The 21,505-nt window shown below is 26.9% G+C and overlaps 1 protein-coding gene across 1 annotated transcript; it reads right to left on the bottom strand.

Annotated features, from left to right (window-relative positions):
- Nucleotides 1-3,590: 3,590 nt before the first annotated feature.
- LOC134835198 (uncharacterized) lies at nucleotides 3,591-20,566 on the bottom strand. The gene is made up of 2 exons (XM_063850069.1): nucleotides 20,507-20,566; nucleotides 3,591-5,300 (listed from the first exon to the last, which is right to left on the bottom strand). Exons 1-2 carry the CDS (start codon nucleotides 20,564-20,566, stop codon nucleotides 3,591-3,593), a joined length of 1,770 nt encoding a protein of 589 aa, XP_063706139.1.
- Nucleotides 20,567-21,505: the final 939 nt, after the last annotated feature.

The following is a 21,505-nucleotide window of genomic DNA, read 5'->3' on the forward strand; positions in this document are numbered from 1 at the left end:
GGAGGTAAAAACTCTGATTTTTTTGCAAGTCAATTTTTGATCACTTTTAAGCCTAAAATTGAATAAATATTCATTCTAAAGTTGATTTCTGTTCATATTGGGTCGATATTTGACGAAACAAAAAAATCAGAGTTTGGAGGTAAAAACTCTGATTTTTTTGCAAGTCAAATTTTAAGCCTAAAATTGAATAAATATTCATTCTAAAGTTGATTTCTGTTCATATTGGGTCGATATTTGACGAAACAAAAAAATCAGAGTTTGGAGGTAAAAACTCTGATTTTTTTGCAAGTCAATTTTTGATCACTTTTAAGCCTAAAATTGAATAAATATTCATTCTAAAGATGATTTCTGTTCATATTGGGTCGATATTTGACGAAACAAAAAAAATCAGAGTTTGGAGGTAAAAACTCTGATTTTTTTTGCAAGTCATTTTTTGATCACTTTTAAGCCTAAAATTGAATAAATATTCATTCTAAAGTTGATTTGAGTTTGGAGGTAAAAACTCTGATTTTTTTTGCAAGTCATTTTTTGATCACTTTTAAGCCTAAAATTGAATAAATATTCATTCTAAAGTTGATTTCTGTTCATATTGGGTCGATATTTGACGAAACAAAAAAATCAGAGTTTGGAGGTAAAAACTCTGATTTTTTTTCAAGTAATTTTTTGATCACTTTTAAGCCTAAAATTGAATAAATATTCATTCTAAAGTTGATTTCTGTTCATATTGGGTCGATATTTGACGAAACAAAAAAATCAGAGTTTGGAGGTAAAAACTCTGATTTTTTTGCAAGTCAATTTTTGATCACTTTTAAGCCTAAAATTGAATAAATATTCATTCTAAAGTTGATTTCTGTTCATATTGGGTCGATATTTGACGAAACAAAAAAATCAGAGTTTGGAGGTAAAAACTCTGATTTTTTTGCAAGTCATTTTTTGATCACTTTTAAGTCTAAAATTGAATAAATATTCATTCTAAAGTTGATTTCTGTTCATATTGGGTCGATATTTGACGAAACAAAAAAATCAGAGTTTGGAGGTAAAAACTCTGATTTTTTTGCAAGTCAATTTTTGATCACTTTTAAGCCTAAAATTGAATAAATATTCATTCTAAAGTTGATTTCTGTTCATATTGGGTCGATATTTGACGAAACAAAAAAATCAGAGTTTGGAGGTAAAAACTCTGATTTTTTTGCAAGTCATTTTTTGATCACTTTTAAGCCTAAAATTGAATAAATATTCATTCTAAAGTTGATTTCTGTTCATATTGGGTCGATATTTGACGAAACAAAAAAATCAGAGTTTGGAGGTAAAAACTCTGATTTTTTTTCAAGTAATTTTTTGATCACTTTTAAGCCTAAAATTGAATAAATATTCATTCTAAAGTTGATTTTTGTTCATATTGGGTCGATATTTGACGAAACAAAAAAATCAGAGTTTGGAGGTAAAAACGCTGATTTTTTTGCAAGTAATTTTTTGATCACTTTTAAGCCTAAAATTGAATAAATATTCATTCTAAAGTTGATTTCTGTTCATATTGGATCGATATTTGACGAAACAAACTCTGATTTTTTTGCAAGTCATTTTTTGATCACTTTTAAGCCTAAAATTGAATAAATATTCATTCTAAAGTTGATTTCGGTTCATATTGGGTCGATATTTGACGAAACAAAAAAATCAGCGTTTGGAAGTAAAAACGCTGATTTTTTTGCAATTTTTTGATCACTTTTAAGCCTAAAATTGAATAAATATTCATTCTAAAGTTGATTTTTGTTCATATTGGGTCGATATTTGACGAAACAAAAAAATCAGAGTTTTTAGGTTCAAACTCTGATTTTTTTGCAAGTCAATTTTTGATCACTTTTAAGCCTAAAATTGAATAAATATTCATTCTAAAGTTGATTTCTGTTCATATTGGGTCGATATTTGACGAAACAAAAAAATCAGAGTTTGGAGGTAAAAACTCTGATTTTTTTGCAAGTCATTTTTTGATCACTTTTAAGCCTAAAATTGAATAAATATTCATTCTAAAGTTGATTTCTGTTCATATTGGGTCGATATTTGACGAAACAAAAAAATCAGAGTTTGGAAGTAAAAACTCTGATTTTTTTGCAAGTCATTTTTTGATCACTTTTAAGCCTAAAATTGAATAAATATTCATTCTAAAGTTGATTTCTGTTCATATTGGGTCGATATTTGACGAAACAAAAAAATCAGAGTTTGGATTTAACAAGTCACTTTTTTTCAAGTAAATTTTTGAAAGCCTAAAATTGAATAAATATTCATTCTAAAGTTGATTTTTGTTCATATTGGGTCGATATTTGACGAAACAAAAAAATCAGCGTTTGGAAGTAAAAACTCTGATTTTTTTGCAAGTCAATTTTTGATCACTTTTAGGCCTAAAATTGAATAAATATTCACTGTTCTATTGGACTCGATTTGCTTAAAGTTTTGAAAAACTTTTTGCAAGTCAATTTTTGATCACTTTTAAACCTAAAATTGAATAAATATTCATTCTAAAGTAGATTTCTGTTCATATTGGGTCGATATTTGACGAAACAAAAAAATCAGAGTTTGGACTTTTTTTTACAAGTCATTTTTTGATCACTTTTAAGCCTAAAATTGAATAAATATTCATTCTAAAGTTGATTTTTGTTCATATTGGGTCGATATATGACGAAACAAAAAAATCAGCGTTTGGAAGTAAAAACGCTGAAAATTTTTTAAGCCTAAAATTGAATAAATATTCATTCTAAAGATGATTTCTGTTCATATTGGGTCGATATTTGACGAAACAAAAAAATCAGCGTTTGGAAGTAAAAACTCTGATTTTTTTTGCAAGTCAATTTTTGATCACTTTTAAGCCTAAAATTGAATAAATATTCATTCTATAACGCATCCATTAAAGGATCAATCTGACCCGTTTTTCGCCCATAGGGTTGAATGTTCGAATTTTTCTCAGTTGTCTTAAGAGATACAGTCTCCGAGTAAATTTTTCTTGAAAGAACAACAAAAATGCAAGAAACTGGCGGTTGAATGAATAAAATCGGACTTTTTTGAAAAATTTTAATCAACAGAATACCTGAACCTCTTTTCAAGAAAATAGGGGTGCCTCGTAAAATAAAATAGCGCATAATAAAAAAAAAAATTTTTTTTTTGGTTTATGTCTTTGCTTAACTTTTTTATACTCCGCAATTTTACTATTTAAAAGGGAAAGGCAAAGAAAAGACGTTAATCATGAAAAAAACATATATTTGGTAGATTATATTAATACAAATGGCATGCATACAAATAATTGTAAACAATATAATAAGATAATCAGACATACAAACTATTTACTGGTTCAACAATTTTTGATTTTTTTTTAGAAATTAAATTAAAGATTTAAGTCAAAAAAAAGAGAGAGAGAAGTGAGAGATATTTCCCTGTTTTTTTACTGATTTTTTTTAGGATTTTTTTTTCATTTTTTTTTGTTAGTGCATAAATTCGATTAAATTAAAAAAAAAATATCTCGAGTAAAGAAGAAATTATGTACAAAAGATTTCTATTGCTTCTTGTGGATTTTTTTTTGTATGTTGCTCGTCGTCTATCGCCTAGTTGAAGTCAATGTTGTGTCCTCGTAAAAATGCATCAATTTGCCCGTTGCCATTGGGCTGCTGCACGTAGTAGTATTGCTGTCCTGCCGACGCGGGAACTTGGAATCTGTGGGGCGCACGGGTCGCTGCCTGGGCCCGATCACGTTGCAATTGGCTCTGTTGCAGCTGCAGTTGTTGAGCAAAGAGTTGCTGCGAATTGAGGAATTGTTGTTCGCTTTGTTGACGTTGGTACAATTGCTGCGGAATTTGTGCGGCAGGTTGGGCAGCATGTTGAATCTGGTGCCGGTAGAGGGGGCTTTGATCTTGTAGTTGCTGGAGATTGACTAGGTGTGGCGCTGCCGCTGTAACAGGTTGATGCACATACGGCTGAATGCGGTGATTCAGTTGGAAATCTCCGTCAGTTTGGGGCAGCTGTTGGTACAAATTCGAGTCATATTGCCCAGTTTGCGGGTCATAGATCAGTTGGGATTGGTAAATGGGGGCGTTGGTGGCGGGCGATTTGGGAGTCGAAGCTTTGAATTGTTTGGGTGTGGAGGAAACGATAGAGGGCGTACTCGAGGGCGTATGATGAACGTTGTTGTCTTTTTGGAACTTTTTGAATTCCGCATCAAAGTCAATTTGGCCGCCATGTTGGGTCGAGGTGAAACTACTGCCGCGCGTCGATGTCGCGAACGAAGCTGGCGTCGTTACGGGAACATTTTGTTGTTTCTGCGTTTGGATAAAGTGAACGGGTGGTTTATAAGTTGTCGCTGGTAAGTTTGTGGATTGGGCTGGGCGGTAATTTGGGCGGGGCGTAATACTCACGGGATGCGTTGCTTGGTTGTAGGCGGTAGTGGGCGTTGGTGTCGTATTGACAATTTGCACACGATGGCGTGGCGTTTGTGACGTTTGTGCCAAGGGGCGGGGCGACGGTCTCAGGGGGCGTTGACCAATTTGGATCGTTTGTGGGATGTTTTCTTCTTCGGATTCTTCAGAGGGCGTTCCCAGCGATTGATGCGCATAGACATTTTGGAAAACTGTCGTCGTGGGACGCTGAGTTGTATGTTGAACGGGTCTTGGCACTGGGGCAGGTCTCGCTACAGGACGACGTTGAGGATAATTTTGTGGAACATTTTCGTCACTTTCCTCCTCCGAAGCAGCATTTTCCTCATCACTTCCTTCAGGATTGTTAGGATCGCATGGATTGCCCGAAACGTAGGTAAATTCACGTTTATTGCCATCAGGGTCGATGTATCCGTATTTTCCGCGAACAACGCAATCCGTACCGCGAGTTTCTTCCTTGAACGAACCGTCGGCAGCTTCATAGCCGAACGTAAAGGATCCGTCATCGTTCACTTTGTTGTAATTTCGGATCGTTTGAACGGGCGGTTGTTTCGTGATGTCATCTTGTTTGCGACGTGGGGCGACAGTTGTCGATTTGTAGGCGATTTGTTGGGGTTGGGGACGCACGTGATCGGCACGAGCTCGCGCCGTTGTGGGACGATAAATGTCGGAATAGTCTTCGTCGGATCCGGAGGCGGGAACTAGGACAATTCGTTGATCGGTGTCGGCACGTGGATCTGCGCGGAAATATTGCACAATGGGACGACGTTCTTCTTCGGAGTTTTCTGACTCTTGGATGAGTTGTTCACTGTCTTCGACAGGTCGCGTTCTGACACGCACACGTCTGGCGTCACTTAGCGCAACGACCAAGACGAAGCAGGAAAGCTGTAATGAGAGAAAAAAAATTTTTTTTAATTTAAACTCAGCAAAAAAAAAAATTAAAATATATCGTCAAAAAAATAAAATTTTTGTGCAGTAAAAAATAAATTAATCAATTAATAAAATTAAATATTAATTAATTATTAAATAAATAAATTATAATAAATTAAATTATTAAATATTAATTATTAAATTAAATATTAATTAATAAATTAAATTAATTAAAAAAATTATTTATTAAAAAAAAACTTTTAATTTATCTTAAAAGCTAATTTTCTATAAATTTTTAAAATATATATTTTTTTTTCGTAAGAATAAAATTTAAAATAATAGTCCTCAAAATTGATTTTATTTATTTTTTATTTTTATTTAAATTTAAAATTAATAAATTTTATAAAAAATTAAATAAAATAAAAATTTTTAATTAAATAATAAATTTAATTATTTTTTTTTTAAATTTAATTTAATATATTTTTTAAAATTTAATTCAATTTATTTTTTGGATATAATTAATTAATTTTATTATTTATTTTAAAACAAAATATTTAATTAAAAATTATTAAATGTTAAAAAATTAATTTTTAACAACTAAAAAATAGCAAAAAAAAAATTTTTTTTCTTCGAAATGCGGTAAAAAATTTAATCTATTGATCTACAAAGTCAAACAATGTTGCAAAAAAATTAAACTTTTCTCTCTTTCTCTATTATTATTTTTATTTATTTTTACAACGGATTAATTATAATTCCGTAAAAACTCGGGTAATTTCAGCTAAATATTACTCTTTAACTCGATGATAACTTTTTAAACTCGTTTTCTACGTTATTGCAACAACGAAAAGGCACGTCGTCCGTCTACGTCTCAGCATTAGGCAATTTGAGATGAAAACCTGAACTGATTCACAAATAAATGAAGAAAAAAAAGTAAAACAGCCATTGAACCGTATGAGTTTATTGACGTCTCGGCAATATGTTTAAATTAAAAAGAAACTTGACTCAATTTTTCTCGTTTTCTTTTTATTTTATTTCATTTATTATTTATATTTATTACATTTAATGCTCACTTTTTAATATGTAACATACATATGCGTAATAATACCGCACGTCGTCACATTTATAAAAAAAAATAAATAAAATTGAAAGTGAAATTTCTTGTTTATTGCAGTCCGAGTCTAACAACATAGTGTCAATAAGTCGCCGGAGAAAATACTTTGATAACGGTAATAAGTTGCGGGGATTAAAAAGATAAAAATAGAAAATCTTTAATTAGACAATTGAAATGGAAATAAAGTTTAATCGTAGAAAATTTGTAATTTTATCCAGCAAAGGTTAAATTTGATTTTTTTTTTAATTTATTAAATTAGAAATTTTTATTTACTTTTAAATAATATTTTAATTTTATAAATATAAAATAAATAAGTAATTTTTAAAATATTGAATAAAAAAATTTTAAATAATATATTCATCGTTTTTTAATTCAAAATTTTAATTCTATTAATTAATGTATAAAATTATTTTTTTAAAGAATTAAAAAGGAAAAAAATCTTTAATATTAAAAATTAAAGAAAATCAAATGAAAAGAACGACTTATTTAATTCATTAACTCTTAAATCATAAAAGTTTATTTTTTTAAATTAAATTTAAATTAATAAATAAAAAAATAATAAATTCATAAATAAATAAATAATTAAATTTTAATAATAAAAAAAATAAAATTAAAAATTTATTCAAATTTATTAATTTGTTTAAAAAATTATTTTTTCAAGAATTATTAAATAAAATATATTTAAGATAATTAAAAAGAATAATCTAAATGAAAAATTTAATGATCATTTAAAATAAATTTCAAAAAATATTTTCCTTTTGTTCACAATTTAAAAATTTGGAAAAAAATAATATTTTCAATAACTTTAAGTTCAATTAAAATAATTAAGTTTACTTGAAAGCCAAGGGTTCAAGCTTTTCAACAAAAAAATATTTTTGAATTTTGGTCTTTGAAATTTAAGAGAAATTTCAAAACGCGCAAAAAATCGAAAAAATTTTGGCCCGGGAAAGGGATAACATCATTTTAATAAAGATTCAAATAAATTTTCCTTCATTTTTCATCCAGGTAAAAATATAGTAAAAATATAGATTTTTTAGGTAAAAATATATTTATAAATATTTTATTTTAAATTCAATTTAAATCATTTATTTATTTTTTTTAATTCAAATTTATTTTAATAAATATTTTTAAATTTATTTTATTTTAATTTAATTTCATTTTTTTTTATTTTATTACTGAATTTTAAATTTAAATTTTTAAATCAATCAAAAAACACTTTTATTTACTACATTTACCTAATTTCATCCAATTTTCTTCTCAATAACTAACGATCGGTAATTGAATTCAACAAAAAAGCAAAAAAAAAACCTTATAGGTCTTAATAAAAATCGTTTGATCTGTCAGAGTTATTAAAAAAACTGATTGATCATCAATTATTTTAAATTATTATTACTAGATATGTTGTTGTATTTGTCTTAAAAAGATGTGCATGAAGATCACAGATCTTTGCTTTGATGGTACAGAAAAAAAAAAAACTGCCTAATACGAATTATGTACATCATGTTTGTTGTTAATTTGTTGTTGTAACATCTTCCATTAATATTGCGATCAAATATCTTAAAACATCTATTTAGATAAATTACACTTTTAATCATGAATCTAATTATTATTACACTTAATGACCACTCAAGTAAAAAAAATTCAAGGGAATCTCGCTTATACTTAACATTTTATTTACAACATGAACTCTAAACTTCTCTACAAATGTCATAAAATAATCGATTGTTCATTTATTTTGTGTGAAATTCCAGCTCAATTTTATCGATACAAACTTTAGTTTGCTACATAAACAAGTCTTAGGCACTTCTGTTTCAATATATAAAATATAATAATAATTATCTATATTTTTGCTTCTTTGCAATGTATGCGGTTTAAAATTTTCTCACGAATCTCAACATTTTGTCTATTGGTGTTGTTAGTTGTTGTTTTTTTCCCTTAGCTACAACTTTTTACTTAATTTCTGAAACATGTGTAACTCTTGTAACGTTTTTTTTCGAACAATGGTTTTTGTTGATTTACTGCATTTTCATAAAAAAAAAACAAAAATTATTGAATAAAAATTAATAAATAAAAAAAATTGAATTCCAAACACGCGAAAAATACAAACTAATAAATTAACAAAAAGTCAACGTGACAATACTTGAGTGTACACTTGAAAGTTTCTCGAATACTTGAAAGACAAGACACACAGAAGTTAAAATTAAAAAAAAAGAAGTAATTTATGGATGACCCTGACATTTCACCGTGTTCGTGCCTTTGGCGGGAGGCATTCAATCAAACTAAAGCAAATAAAGTTCGACCGCCTCTTGTCGGATGTCGGACATAAAATCGCGGTCAAAGTAAACATTTTTTTAAAAAAAATTTTAAAAAAAATATATCACATTACTGTTTAAATATTTTTATTATGTTCCGATAGCGTGCCAGCTTGCGTGTTTTGGCATTATTATTTTTTATTATTTAAACAATGCCAAAAGTAAATTAATTTTTTTTTTTGGTATGAAGTGTGAAGAAGTGTTCAAGTTGCATAATAATGAATAGTTTTTAATTTTTTTTTTTGACAAATGATAATTAATTTTTTTTTTATTTGTTATAAATTTTATCAAATGAGCTAAAAATTTAATAAAAATTAAAACAAATGCTGGAAGATGTTACAACAACAAAAATAACAACAAACATGATGTACATAATTCGTGATTCAAAAGGCACGATTTTATTTTCTGTACCATCAAAGCAAAGATCTGTGATCTTCATGCACATCTTTTTAAGACAAATACAACAACATATCTAGTAATAATAATATAATAAAATAATGATGATGATCAATCAGTGTCGTCGTTGTCTCAATATCTATTACTCTGACAGATCAAACGTTTTTTTTATTAAAACCTAAAAGGTTTTTTTTTTGCTTTTTTGTTCAATTCAATTACCGATCGTTAGTTATTGAGAAGAAAATTGGATGAAATTAGGTAAATTTAGTAAATAAAAGTGTTTTTTGATAATTTAAAAATTTAAATTTTAAAATTAAGTAACAAATCTCTTAATTTTTTATTTTTTTTAAAATCTAAATTTTTAGTTTAAATATTTTTAAATTTACATTAGATAAGTTTCATACTTTATATTTTTTGTTTAATATAAATTTGTTTTAAAAGTTAAAAACCGATTGAAAACCTCTTAACAATTTCAATTTCTTAACTTCTTTTTTTATTTTTTTTATATTTTTTAATAATGATTTTCTAATGTTTATCCAATATTTAGCCTCGTCAAAAACATTTTAAAATTCAATTTAAAATTGTTCTTTAAAAATAATTAAAAGTGCCAAAATTTAAAAAGAAATTATTTTCTTAACCTCAAAATTAGCCTTCTCCTTATTTATCTACAATTTTTCGTTTCATTTAAATATTAATGATTTTTTCTCATAGCATAATGATTGTTATACTATATTATAATAATTATCATATTATCATATTATAATATTTATATTAAAATTATATCAAAAAATTTTTTTTTCAATCATTTGGAATATTTTAAAGTAAATTAAGTATTAAAAATCATTTATCAAGAACTACCTATATTTAAAAAAAATATAATTAAAAATATTATAAAAGTATTATATATTAATCTAAAAAACAAATATAGTAAAAATAAATAAAAGAGCGAAAATTATATTTTTTTTAAATTAAAAGATCATCATTAATAAATTATTCTGAATTAAATAAATAATATTTTTAAATTATATATATTTTTTATCCTTCCTTATTGTCCTTTTCCTCATTGATAATATCTTCATAAAATATTGAAAATGCTTTCATATTAATTTGCATATTTTTATACTAAAATTTTTAAAAACATGTATATATTATTAAATCATCAATTAAATTATTAATCAATAATCAATAATTATGTTTATATTTAATGATAAATTTATGTATAAGAAAAAATTGTAATTAAATTGGATCATTTATAAATGTATGATTTTAAACTGTAAAAATCATTCAATTAATTAAATTAATTTAAATTAATGAATAAAATTAAAATTAGATAATATTAATAATTTATAAATAATTTTATTCCTTAATAATTAATTAATTTAATAAATTAAAATGTTATAATAGTATTAATAATATTTATTTATTACTCTTTCAGGATGATTAATTAAACTTAACAAAGTAAACAAATTAACAGTTCAATGACTAAACGACCTAGACTTGTCATTTTTACATTGCTGTTTATAACTATTTTAGTCAAAACCGCTATTTTTAATATTAAAGAAATAATTCATATTAATCATTATAAAAGAATTTTTCTTATTAAATTTATTTAAAAAAAAAATAATAATTTATTTAAATAAATCTTGTCATTATAAAAATAATATTTGTTATACATGTTATGTTATATATTTTTATACAAATAATCTATATAATTAACAATTAACTCCAAAAACAGAACATAAAACCGCAAAGTTATTAACTTTGACTGTATCTGTGCTTGACCTTTTAGACCACACCATAAAAAAGTGCCTCAAAGGAATTTACAGTGTTACACATATTTTTTTTGTTTCTTGACAAAAAATTGTATACTATCTAATGCAGCGATCAAGACATGATATATATATTACCAACTATTACGCAAGCTAATAATATTTGTGAATAATGATATGATATACTTTATTATATTTGGTGCGGTAAATATCATTTATATCTCAAGTTACAATTTTTTTTTACGTATCAAATGTAATAGAAGTCACATAATAATTGCATGAACTAACGTAAAATATTTAAAAATATTCAAAAATTAGTCCGCTCACCAAAAATATTGCATAATATGTTTATTATTTTTGCGTGCACCGGAATAATTTTTGTTTTTCCCATTAATTGAGAGATATCTGGACGTACTTAACATTTTTTTTTTAACTTTTTGTTATTTTGATTAGCACGATGTAGTACTTAAAAACTCAAACTATTTCAAGGCGATCGGAAATTTTTTTTAAATAGTAACAATAACGACCCTCAATCATATATAACACAAACTTTTGATGGAAATGGAAGTTTTTTCCGCACTGTCGTCATTATAATGTTGAGATAATTAAGTATCTAATAACTAATAATAATTTTTCGGTGTAAGTTGGTAAGAAAGACTTCCTTGTGTATTGTTAAGATACATGAATGAACACGTCAATAACGGTTCATTGACGTTCATATATATATCGGTAACACCCTTTTAGTTATTATTAATTATTATTTCCTGAAGCTTTAATGTAAAAATCGATAATTTTTATCACCTCAAGTGACAGACGCGACGAAACCTTTTTTTTAAATTTACATAATTCTGTCGCAATTATGTTTATAGGACATTACATTGCGTAAATTACGTTAAAAATTTCATAAACGTGCATTTACCCTTTATATTTGCTCTTAATTTAATGTAAAATAAAAGTCATGAACAAAAATTAAACCAGTTTCATGCATAGAGTGATTCAATTTCACAATGTACTCTCGTTTTATTATTATTATAATTTGACCATAAATGAGTTGCGAAAAAAGCAAGAAACGAGATCAGATTCCTTTCCATTTATTTTTTTTTTTTTTGTTTTATAATTTAATTCAAGATTCACTTTCAATTCCACGATAAAATGACTTTTTAATCAATATTTTTTCCACGCGATATTATCAAAGATCAAATGACTAAATATGAGTACTAATGAGGAGAAACAAACAAAAAAAAAAGAAAAGTGAAAAAAAGCGTGTGTTAATTTCTTTATATATTAGTATTATTATCATTATGTTCCGCTGTGAAATAACGATCGTTTGTTTTACTTTTTTTTTACACACAAAAATGAATAATATTAATTATAACATTACATACTGCATTGAACTCTTTTATATTTTTACTACATGAGACGCAACATAATACGAATTACGTATTTTTTTGTAAAAAAAAAACATTTCACTGTCACTTTTTCATGCAGTTCACTTCACCTGTTGAAAAGTGAAATTGCAATTCTGCAATACATGCTTGTTCGTTGAATTGATAGTTTCTTTTCTTTTCTTTCTTTTTTTTAGTAAGTTGCTACCGGAATATCGATGCAGTTATGAGTCGTTATAATTATGTTATTTAACGCTTCAAGTAAAGGTTTTGTGGAAACGGAAGATGAGCGTTAATGATTGACTTTAATGAAGGGTTTTGATTTTTAGAAACAGGTTAAGTTTGTACTTGAAAAAGGTTTCGTTGAAGATGTTCAGGAGTCTACGAAACTATATGATAGGTCTATGGTCCGCGATATCCTTAAACCTGACCTAACCTATACACTATGGGCGAAAAACGGGTCAGATTGATCCCTTAAGGGAATTTTTTGATCTGACCCGTTTTTTGCCCATAAGGTAGCTACAGTTTAGTTAGTAAGTCTAAGTCAAGGAACTACATGAATTTAACTTTTTCGTCGACAATCAAAGATCTAAAAGCTTTTCAATAATTGAAACTGATATCAAAAGAGAATCAAGACATTTGATATCAGTCTCAATTATCGAAAAGCTTTCAGATCTTTATTCGAATGTCGACGGAAAAGTTAAATTCATGATCAACCTTGACTTAAACTTACTAACCAAACTGTACGTTTAGGTTAGGTCAGGTTTAAGGATGGCATCACCGTGGTTCAAGACCTTCGTAGATTCCTGATAACCTTCAACGAAAGATTCATTAAGTATAAACTTAACCTGTTTCTGAAATCAAATCCATTCAGAAAAAGTTTTTTTTTTGAAGGGGTTTCAGTTGAAGAAGAATCCTTCTGAAGTCAAGATTCTTGGCTCAAGAGGTTGGTAAGTAAAATTTTCATAAGCTTTTAAGAATCAATAAGCATAGGTTTTGCATTTGATACAAATATTTGAATTAGACCATAACAAGGATACAATGATCTTTACATCAATATGTCTCAAAAGCTCTACTGATTATTCTCAACGTTCTGTTTTTCGAGCTCCTGTAGTCAAAATAGAGGTTCAACTTCATGAGTAATTTATATTTTTGGAATTCTCAGAGGATAAACTAGCTCAAAATGTAAACTTGGTTCTATTAAACACAAATAAGTAGCTTTTTGAAACATTATGAAGGAGGAAAATCTATTAGGATCGTCAAATTTTCTTCCAAATTAAGCTTTAAAAAGCTTCTAATTTTGTTTTGTCTCATCAAGTTGGTTTTTATTAGCTATTTTATGTTCTGAAAAGTCCAGACAGATACATTGGACAACCGTCGGACCTCTATTTTGATCACAGGAGCTCGATGAATACAAAACGTTTAGAACTCTTTTCTGTCATGGATAACAGGATGGTTATGAAATAATATACTAAAGCCCAAAAACTCACATATTTTCTAAGTTATATCGAGTTTCAAATTAGATTTTAAAAGATTCAGCTATACTCATATATTCGCCAAATTTTTCTACTGAATATCAGTAGAATTGATTTAAGTTTGTGAGTATATCCTAAAGCTTCTAAAATCTATTTTGAGAGTCACTTAAAGTTACATTTGTTTTAAATATGTGAGTATATGAGCGTTTGTATATCACTTGATAATCCTCCACAAAATATCTATCTGGTTCTTTACAATCACAATTCAGGCCTAATATAATGTTATAAGGTTCCATTTTCCTTGATTTGTTCTTATTCTGTTCAGTTGTATCCTTGATCTACGATCAATATCAAACCTTGGGTCTTTTTTAGTTAGATCTTTCATGAACAACTTGATTAACATCCTTGTTTAAAGAGTTTACAGCTTCATTTAGAATCAACTGAGAATTTTCTTCGAAGAAGTAACGAACTATTATTAACATAAACCTTCTTTCTTCGTGACCTTTATGAAGCTGATAAGTTTATACTTAAAATATAGAATTAAAATATTCAGTTCCCTTTTCCTGTCATATTATTAAAATCACCATATCTCCAAAGAATATCATTAATAAAAACCATCTGATGTATTATTGCCGCTGAAACAAAAGTCACAAGAACATCTGAAGGTCTCTGAGGTTATTGCATTATTACCTATCATTGTTGTATTATTTTTTATAAGATATCATGAGTTTTTAAGATCATATTGTATTCAATTTACCATTTAACATTTTTTTTTGTACAAAAAAATTAATATAAAGAAATTCAACTTTTATTGTTTTAACCGCTGAGAACTTTTTGTTCCCTTGAGTCGCCGGATTCGTGTTCACGCTAAAAAACTTAACGATCGTGGGAGGTGAAGAAATACTGCTGCTGCACTCGAGATTATAATATGTATTATAATGAATTGAATAGATAGAGGAAATACCGAGTACTCGATTTACTTGAGTGGAGTAAGGAGCTAAGTACTATAAAAAATCAAGTTCACTTTTATTTTCGCTACGGTCGAGTGATTTTTCCACTTTTTGCGTCTATTAAATGTCTTTTGTCTCGCAAACAAACATTATTCACTATTTAGTTACTATTTTTTATTGAATTTGCTTCTTTATTTGGACATCGTATATTTCTTCGACCTCGTGGCTGTTTCTCGACACAAATAACGACGACGACAAGTCTTTTGTGAAACAGAAAAGTAATAATGGTAATAATCAATGAGTTTCGTAGGCATGCATTGTCTCAATAAGATATACTTTGTTTTCCGCAATCCTTTATTCGTTCACTATTATTATTATTGTGAATAACTAACGACAGTTTGGAGAGACCTCATGCATGATGTGCCTGTTTTGTTTTCGTTTTTTTGTTTTGTTTTGTTATGTGAGAGCAAAACTAGACTAAATTCATGAGTCAATTGAACCGAAAGATTATTATTATTATTATATTATTTTATATTATATAACATAATGTACATAAAACAGTGCCAAATAAAATCAGGGCAGGGTGCATATCTCTCGACCGTTATTTTGCGATTTTTTTTTGTAAATGTACTTCATTCATTAATACAAAAAAAAAGAAGTTTTGTTTATTGAAAGGAAACTTGTTTTATGACACTATACTAAATATATGAAGGTACAAGTTTGATACAAATTCAGTTTAATAAACGATCGTCTGTGTGAATATTCATGATGAAGAGTTCATTGTAATAAAGGTATTTTAGTTCAAGTTTTTTTTATACATTTTTTTAAATTAAATGTTGAAAGTAAAGTGCATGATGATGAGCTATTGCAAGTGCAGGTGATTGTTATTTTTTTTTTCATACTATATTTTACTTTAAGTTATATAAGACAACTGATTTTTTTGTTATTCGTTACTTTATTTTAAAATATTATGAAATTCGATTTGTTACAGGGAAGGACAAAAATTCCCACAAATTATTACTGAACATAATGAGTAATTTAAAAAAAAATTATCAATCAAATTTATACAACATATATGTAAGGTTTTTCCCTTTATATATGTTGTTGATATATGTTTGTAACATAATTTCACTTTCATTACTTTACGTGTTACTTGTTTTAATTATTATTCAATACGATTGTAAAATAATACGTGAAGTACAGTTATAATCTTAGTCACATTCGTGTTTTATTAGTTGGTTGAAAAAACGTCCCACACATAATAATGGTAATAATAATAAATATTAAATTAATGATAAATATTTATTTTGTCGCGATTTTTGATATATATGTAAATATTCGCACTCAATATATTTTATTTTATTATTTTTTTTTAAATTTAAAAAATATATATTTTTAATTATTAATCATAATAAATAATATTTATTAAGTTTAATAATTAAAAATATATTTTGTTTTTTTATTTTTTTTATATATTTTTTTTAAATTTATAGATTTTTAATAAATATAATATAAATATTTATTAAATTAATAATATATTTTATAAATTTTAAAAATATATTATTAATATAACAATTAACATTTATTATGTTTATTAATTAACAATATATTTATTTATTATTAATATAACAATTAATGTTTATTATGTTTATAATTAAAAATACATTTTATTTAATTTTATTTAAACAAATTTAAAAAATATATATATTATATTAATTTTATAAATTATCAAATAATTATAATTTATAAAATTAAATATAAAATTATACATTTTTTAAATTTATGTTAAAACATATATTTTTTTGTTTTATATCATTATTTTAAAATAAATTTAACTTTATTTTTACTTACCGATATAAAAAATCGCATGTTTAATATCCAAAAGTTATCTGCACTTTATTTGAAACTGTAACAAGGATTTTTATGTGGCGTCAAACAAAAGTTACTCGTGAATAATAATCTACAAAAATAATTTTATATTATTACTGATATTATTGAGTAACTTATTCTTTGTTTCTTTTTCGGTTTTCTATTATTATTTTATCTTATTTGATACTAATTTTTTCTTTTGTCTTATGTATAATATAACATATATATTATTACACACAGTTAAGTAATTTTCTTTTTAGACAAGAAAAATATATATGATATGTTTCTGATTCAACTGATTTTTGCAAAATGACTTTAACTATGTAGTTGTTTCAAGTATTTATAACATTTTGTATTTTGTACCACGGTGCCGCGACGTCGACACCGTGCATGTGATCGTACCCACAAAACATGAATGTATGACTTAAAGTTCATAATTGCCATACAACATACATTCATTCATACATTTAGCGAACCCGCGAAGGGTGTATGTTGTTGATACTTGGGTTTATTCAGCAATATTCAACTTATGGTCGATCAACATAAAAATGCCGCCAGAAGCGAAAAATATTGCATCTGTCTTTGTGAGCAGTGATGGATTTGCATTTTTCTGGAACTTAAGATTGAAATATTGCTTGGTTTGGATTTACTTTAAAAACATCTTAAACATCAAAAAGACTTTTTCTGAACATTTTCAGAGGATTTTTTAAATTTTTTAAGCTTAAGCCTTTAAATTATTCCGCCACTGAGTAATGTTACATCTATACTTAGCATAACCACGTTTTCGCGTATATAGCCTTAATAATAGCAAAAAAGCATGTTTAAAAAAAAAAGTAAAGACTATTCCAGTAAATCTGAGTCTATAGCTTATACTTGTATAATATTAGTGAATATTAATGTATATTATTCGATTATCGTTTATACGAAAGTGTAAGTGAATTTAAACCGTAAACATGTTCTGTTTATCTGGCTAGCGAACAACGGGAAAACTGGTTTCTCGTGTGTGTGAATCATAACTCGAGTTATTTGGCGGAGAGAAATGAAACGTAATAATGTGTCCTTTCGTGATGATCGATCATCGTTGGTGTCTTGCTCCAATTATTCATTTTTTGAAAGGAATCGTGTTACAAAAATCAAAGATCCAGGTCAAGTTCTTCAACTCAAAAGAAGCTAGAATTAAAAAAAAATCAATGGAAAAAGTATCAGGTAAGAAAATGTTATTTAATTGACTCGGACCGCGTCTATTTACAGAAAAGCTGCACAGAAAAAGTGGTTAGAAACTTGTCGAGATGTGTATATGTGACTCGTTACAAGTCGTAAATAAAAAGAAAATCAAATTATTTAATTCAGAAGGTGGGTTGTAAAGTTATTGGAGACAAAGTGAGTCATATTTTGTAAGTATTATTATATATAATATATACTAATATTTTATTATATATATTAATATTATACTAATAATTAATATTATAATAGTATAAAATTAAATTATATATGTTGTAGTATATATTAAAGATGTATTATATATTTTAATAAATCTAAATTTTTTTGATATTTTTTAACAAAATGAAGAAGATATAAAAGTTTTTTAAATAATATTATAATAGTATAATATTAAAATATATAATATATGTTGTACTATATATTAATGTTTTATTATATATTTTAATAAATCTAAATTTTTTTTATATTTTTTTATAAAATGAAGAAGATATAAAAGTTTTTTAAATAATATTATAATAGTATAATATTAAAATATATAATATATGTTGTACTATATATTAATGTTTTATTATATATTTTAATAAATCTAAACTTTTTAGATATTTTTTTATAAAATAAAAAAGATATAAAAGTTTTCTCACCGACCACCTTTCTCACAGCTCTGGAATTAAAGGTATTTGAATCAACGCCATTTATGTTGAAACATTTCTCATAGAATCTCGCTAGTTAAATGTTTAAAAAGCCGCAAATATGGTCATACATAAATACGCACCATAGTTATGCTCCAGTATACCGAACGCGAGAAAAAATATCTCATATAAGGCTGTGGCATGTTCAAATTTATGTTGAAGGAAAAAAAAGTGAAAAAAAATGTGTGTGAAAAGGTGAATGATCGAAACGATCAGCATCAAATTCACTGATTTGGTTATGTTGGTCAAAATACCTCTAGTTAGCTAGTTAGTTGGTGTTATGTAACGAAAGTTATACTTTAATTGAATATTTTTGCTCTAACTATCTACTTGACACTGTGTGAGGTGAGTTATGGTCGAAATATTTGTACTATGAAAATTGAACCAGCTGCAAGTAATCAACGTGATTTGTTCTTTGACACACCCATGGTCTAAATACTAATTTTTTTGAAAGAGATCGTATATGGATGGAGATGATGAATTACTTGGCGAATTGTTTGAACATGTTTCGGATATTTCAGGGGTGGATGGCAGAGGTTTTGGAGCAGGATGAAAGGTAAGGTTTTTTGACTTTTAAAAATTTTGATAAGCTTTGAAGAATCTATGAAGCTTTCTAATCATCTTTGGTTAACTTCTTAGCAACTTTGGAGAATCTATGAAGCTTTCTAATCATCTTTGGTTAACTTCTTAGCAACTTTGGAGAATCTATGAAGCTTTCTAATCATCTTTGTGAACTTCTTAGCAAACTTTGGAGAATCTATGAAGCTTTCTAATCATCTTTGATGAACTTTTCATAAACAAGGAAACGAAAACGATATTGTACAAATCACTGAATCAGCCCCAAACAACTGTAGAACAACTTTGATGTTAATGAAAAATGAAGACTTGAAGTCGATACAAAAGATCTGTAACAAAGCATTGAGAGCCATTTTACTACGAGATCGATACGCTGAATGATACTGAACTACTTGACGTGAAGCAAAGAGTTTACTTTAACATTTCTTATAAAATTTTAGAAAATCTATAGAACCCTCGAATCATCTTTGATGAACTTCTCATAAACTTTGGAAAACCTATAAAGTTTTCCAAAACTGATCAAAAATCTTTTTTGACCCATACCCAGCACTGCTTCAAGCATTTTAACTTCCCAGCACAAACGAAACACCCAATTCAACTTAATTTGAAAACAATTGAGCCAAATATGCCAAACATATTCACAACAGTGGCTTGGCCATTTATAACATAAAAACTAATAAATGTGCACTTTTGAACAGTCAAGGTCACAAACTTTTAACAATTGAACTATATAAACGTGTATGGACTTTTGCGTAAGTGTTATAAGTTATGTTTTTTTTATTTATTTGGAGTTGTGTGAAAAACCTATAATAGTCGTGAGCTAAAGGCTAGACAAGACCAGAGACGCTATTTGGTCTATTTTTTTTTATTTCTTATTTATTTATTAGTTACAACAATGAACAATTATTTTTTTCTTTTGTCACTTAAATTTACAATTTTTTAAAACATACATAAAAATATCCATATCAAGATAATAATAGAATAAATTAAAAAATGAGAGCGGAACATTTTCGTGCATGACTCATGGCTTATGGAATTCTTATGAACTTTTTGCTTCCTATCCTTTCTAGATCTAAGTAGGAAATAGCAATAAAATAATATTTGCTCAAAGTAAACAAACTCAAGCTTAAGATAATAATCACTTTTCGCTTCGTTGTTAATAATCAAGCATCAAACAATTAAGCATCGTGAATTAATCACGTCTCGCGCTGCCTGGCAAGGAACTTAACAATCATGGGTGTGATGCGGGGCAATTTTAATCGCGTCATTGCAAATTGCTCGATCGAACCTAAATCAGTTTGAAGCGTTCGTTCGTTCTCGTGCAAGGTCGTTCGAAAGGAGTTAAAAAAAAGTGTGTTATGATAAAAAAAAAATGAACGTTGGTGTTTTATAATGAGCAAAAGCAATAACTTTTACGAATAAAAATACAAAATTAAAAAAGAGATCATTAGTGCGACTACTCACTCACTTTTAAACATTCCGTGTGACGATTTACGCGAACTATCAGTGAAATTCGAAATTGCATCATAGCTCTACTCACTCACCACATGCTTGTTATAGAATAACGAGAAATTGGTCAGCGATGTCGATCGTCATAGACACTTTTTAGCGCATTTCGAAGAAAAAATTGTGCTTAACAATTTATCAGGTCACGTGGTTTGAAATATTTTTAAAATATGAAAATATATCAGGTCACGTGGTTTGAAAAATTTTAAAGGCTTAAAAATTCTTTAAGTCACGTGGTTTGAAATTTTTTAAGGTTTGAAAATATCTCAAGTCACGTGGTTTGAAATTTTTTAAGGTTTTGAAATTTTTTAAGGTTTGAAAATATCTCAAGTCACGTGGTTTGGAATATTTTTAAGGTTAAAAATTCTTTAAGTCACGTGGTTTGAAATTTTTTAAGGTTTGAAAATTCTCAAGTCACGTGGTTTGAAATTTTTTAAGGTTTGAAAATATCTCAAGTCACGTGGTTTGAAATATTTTTAAGGTTTGAAAATATCTCAAGTCACATAGTTTGAAAAATTAAAAATATCTTAAGTCACGTGGTTTGAAATATTTTAAGGTTTAAAAGTATTTCAGGTCACGTGGTTTGAAATTTTTTAAAAGTAGAATTTTAAAACCACGTGGTTAAAATAAAAGTTAACGAAATCAAAATACGGTACCATTTTTGTTTGTTCTTCAAACGACAACTTTCTATATTTTTTTGTGTGTAGCAAACGTTAAATAATTGTGTAATTCTTACATGCATTTAGTTACTATTACTAATTACGTAAAAAAATTAAGTGGATCATTTATTGCATTGGAAAAATTTATTCGATTCTGAAGAAAAAATTTTGTCACCTAAAAAAAAGTTCAATTAAAAGAAAAAAAAATCAAAAATATTTTGGTTTACATCGTCAAAGGCAGACAATCATGTAACAAGTAGTACATTTACCTATTTCTATTGAATAATGATAACATACTTAAA

This window comes from Culicoides brevitarsis, chromosome 3, assembly GCF_036172545.1.
Source record: "Culicoides brevitarsis isolate CSIRO-B50_1 chromosome 3, AGI_CSIRO_Cbre_v1, whole genome shotgun sequence".
NCBI classification, from domain to species: Eukaryota; Metazoa; Arthropoda; class Insecta; order Diptera; family Ceratopogonidae; genus Culicoides; species Culicoides brevitarsis.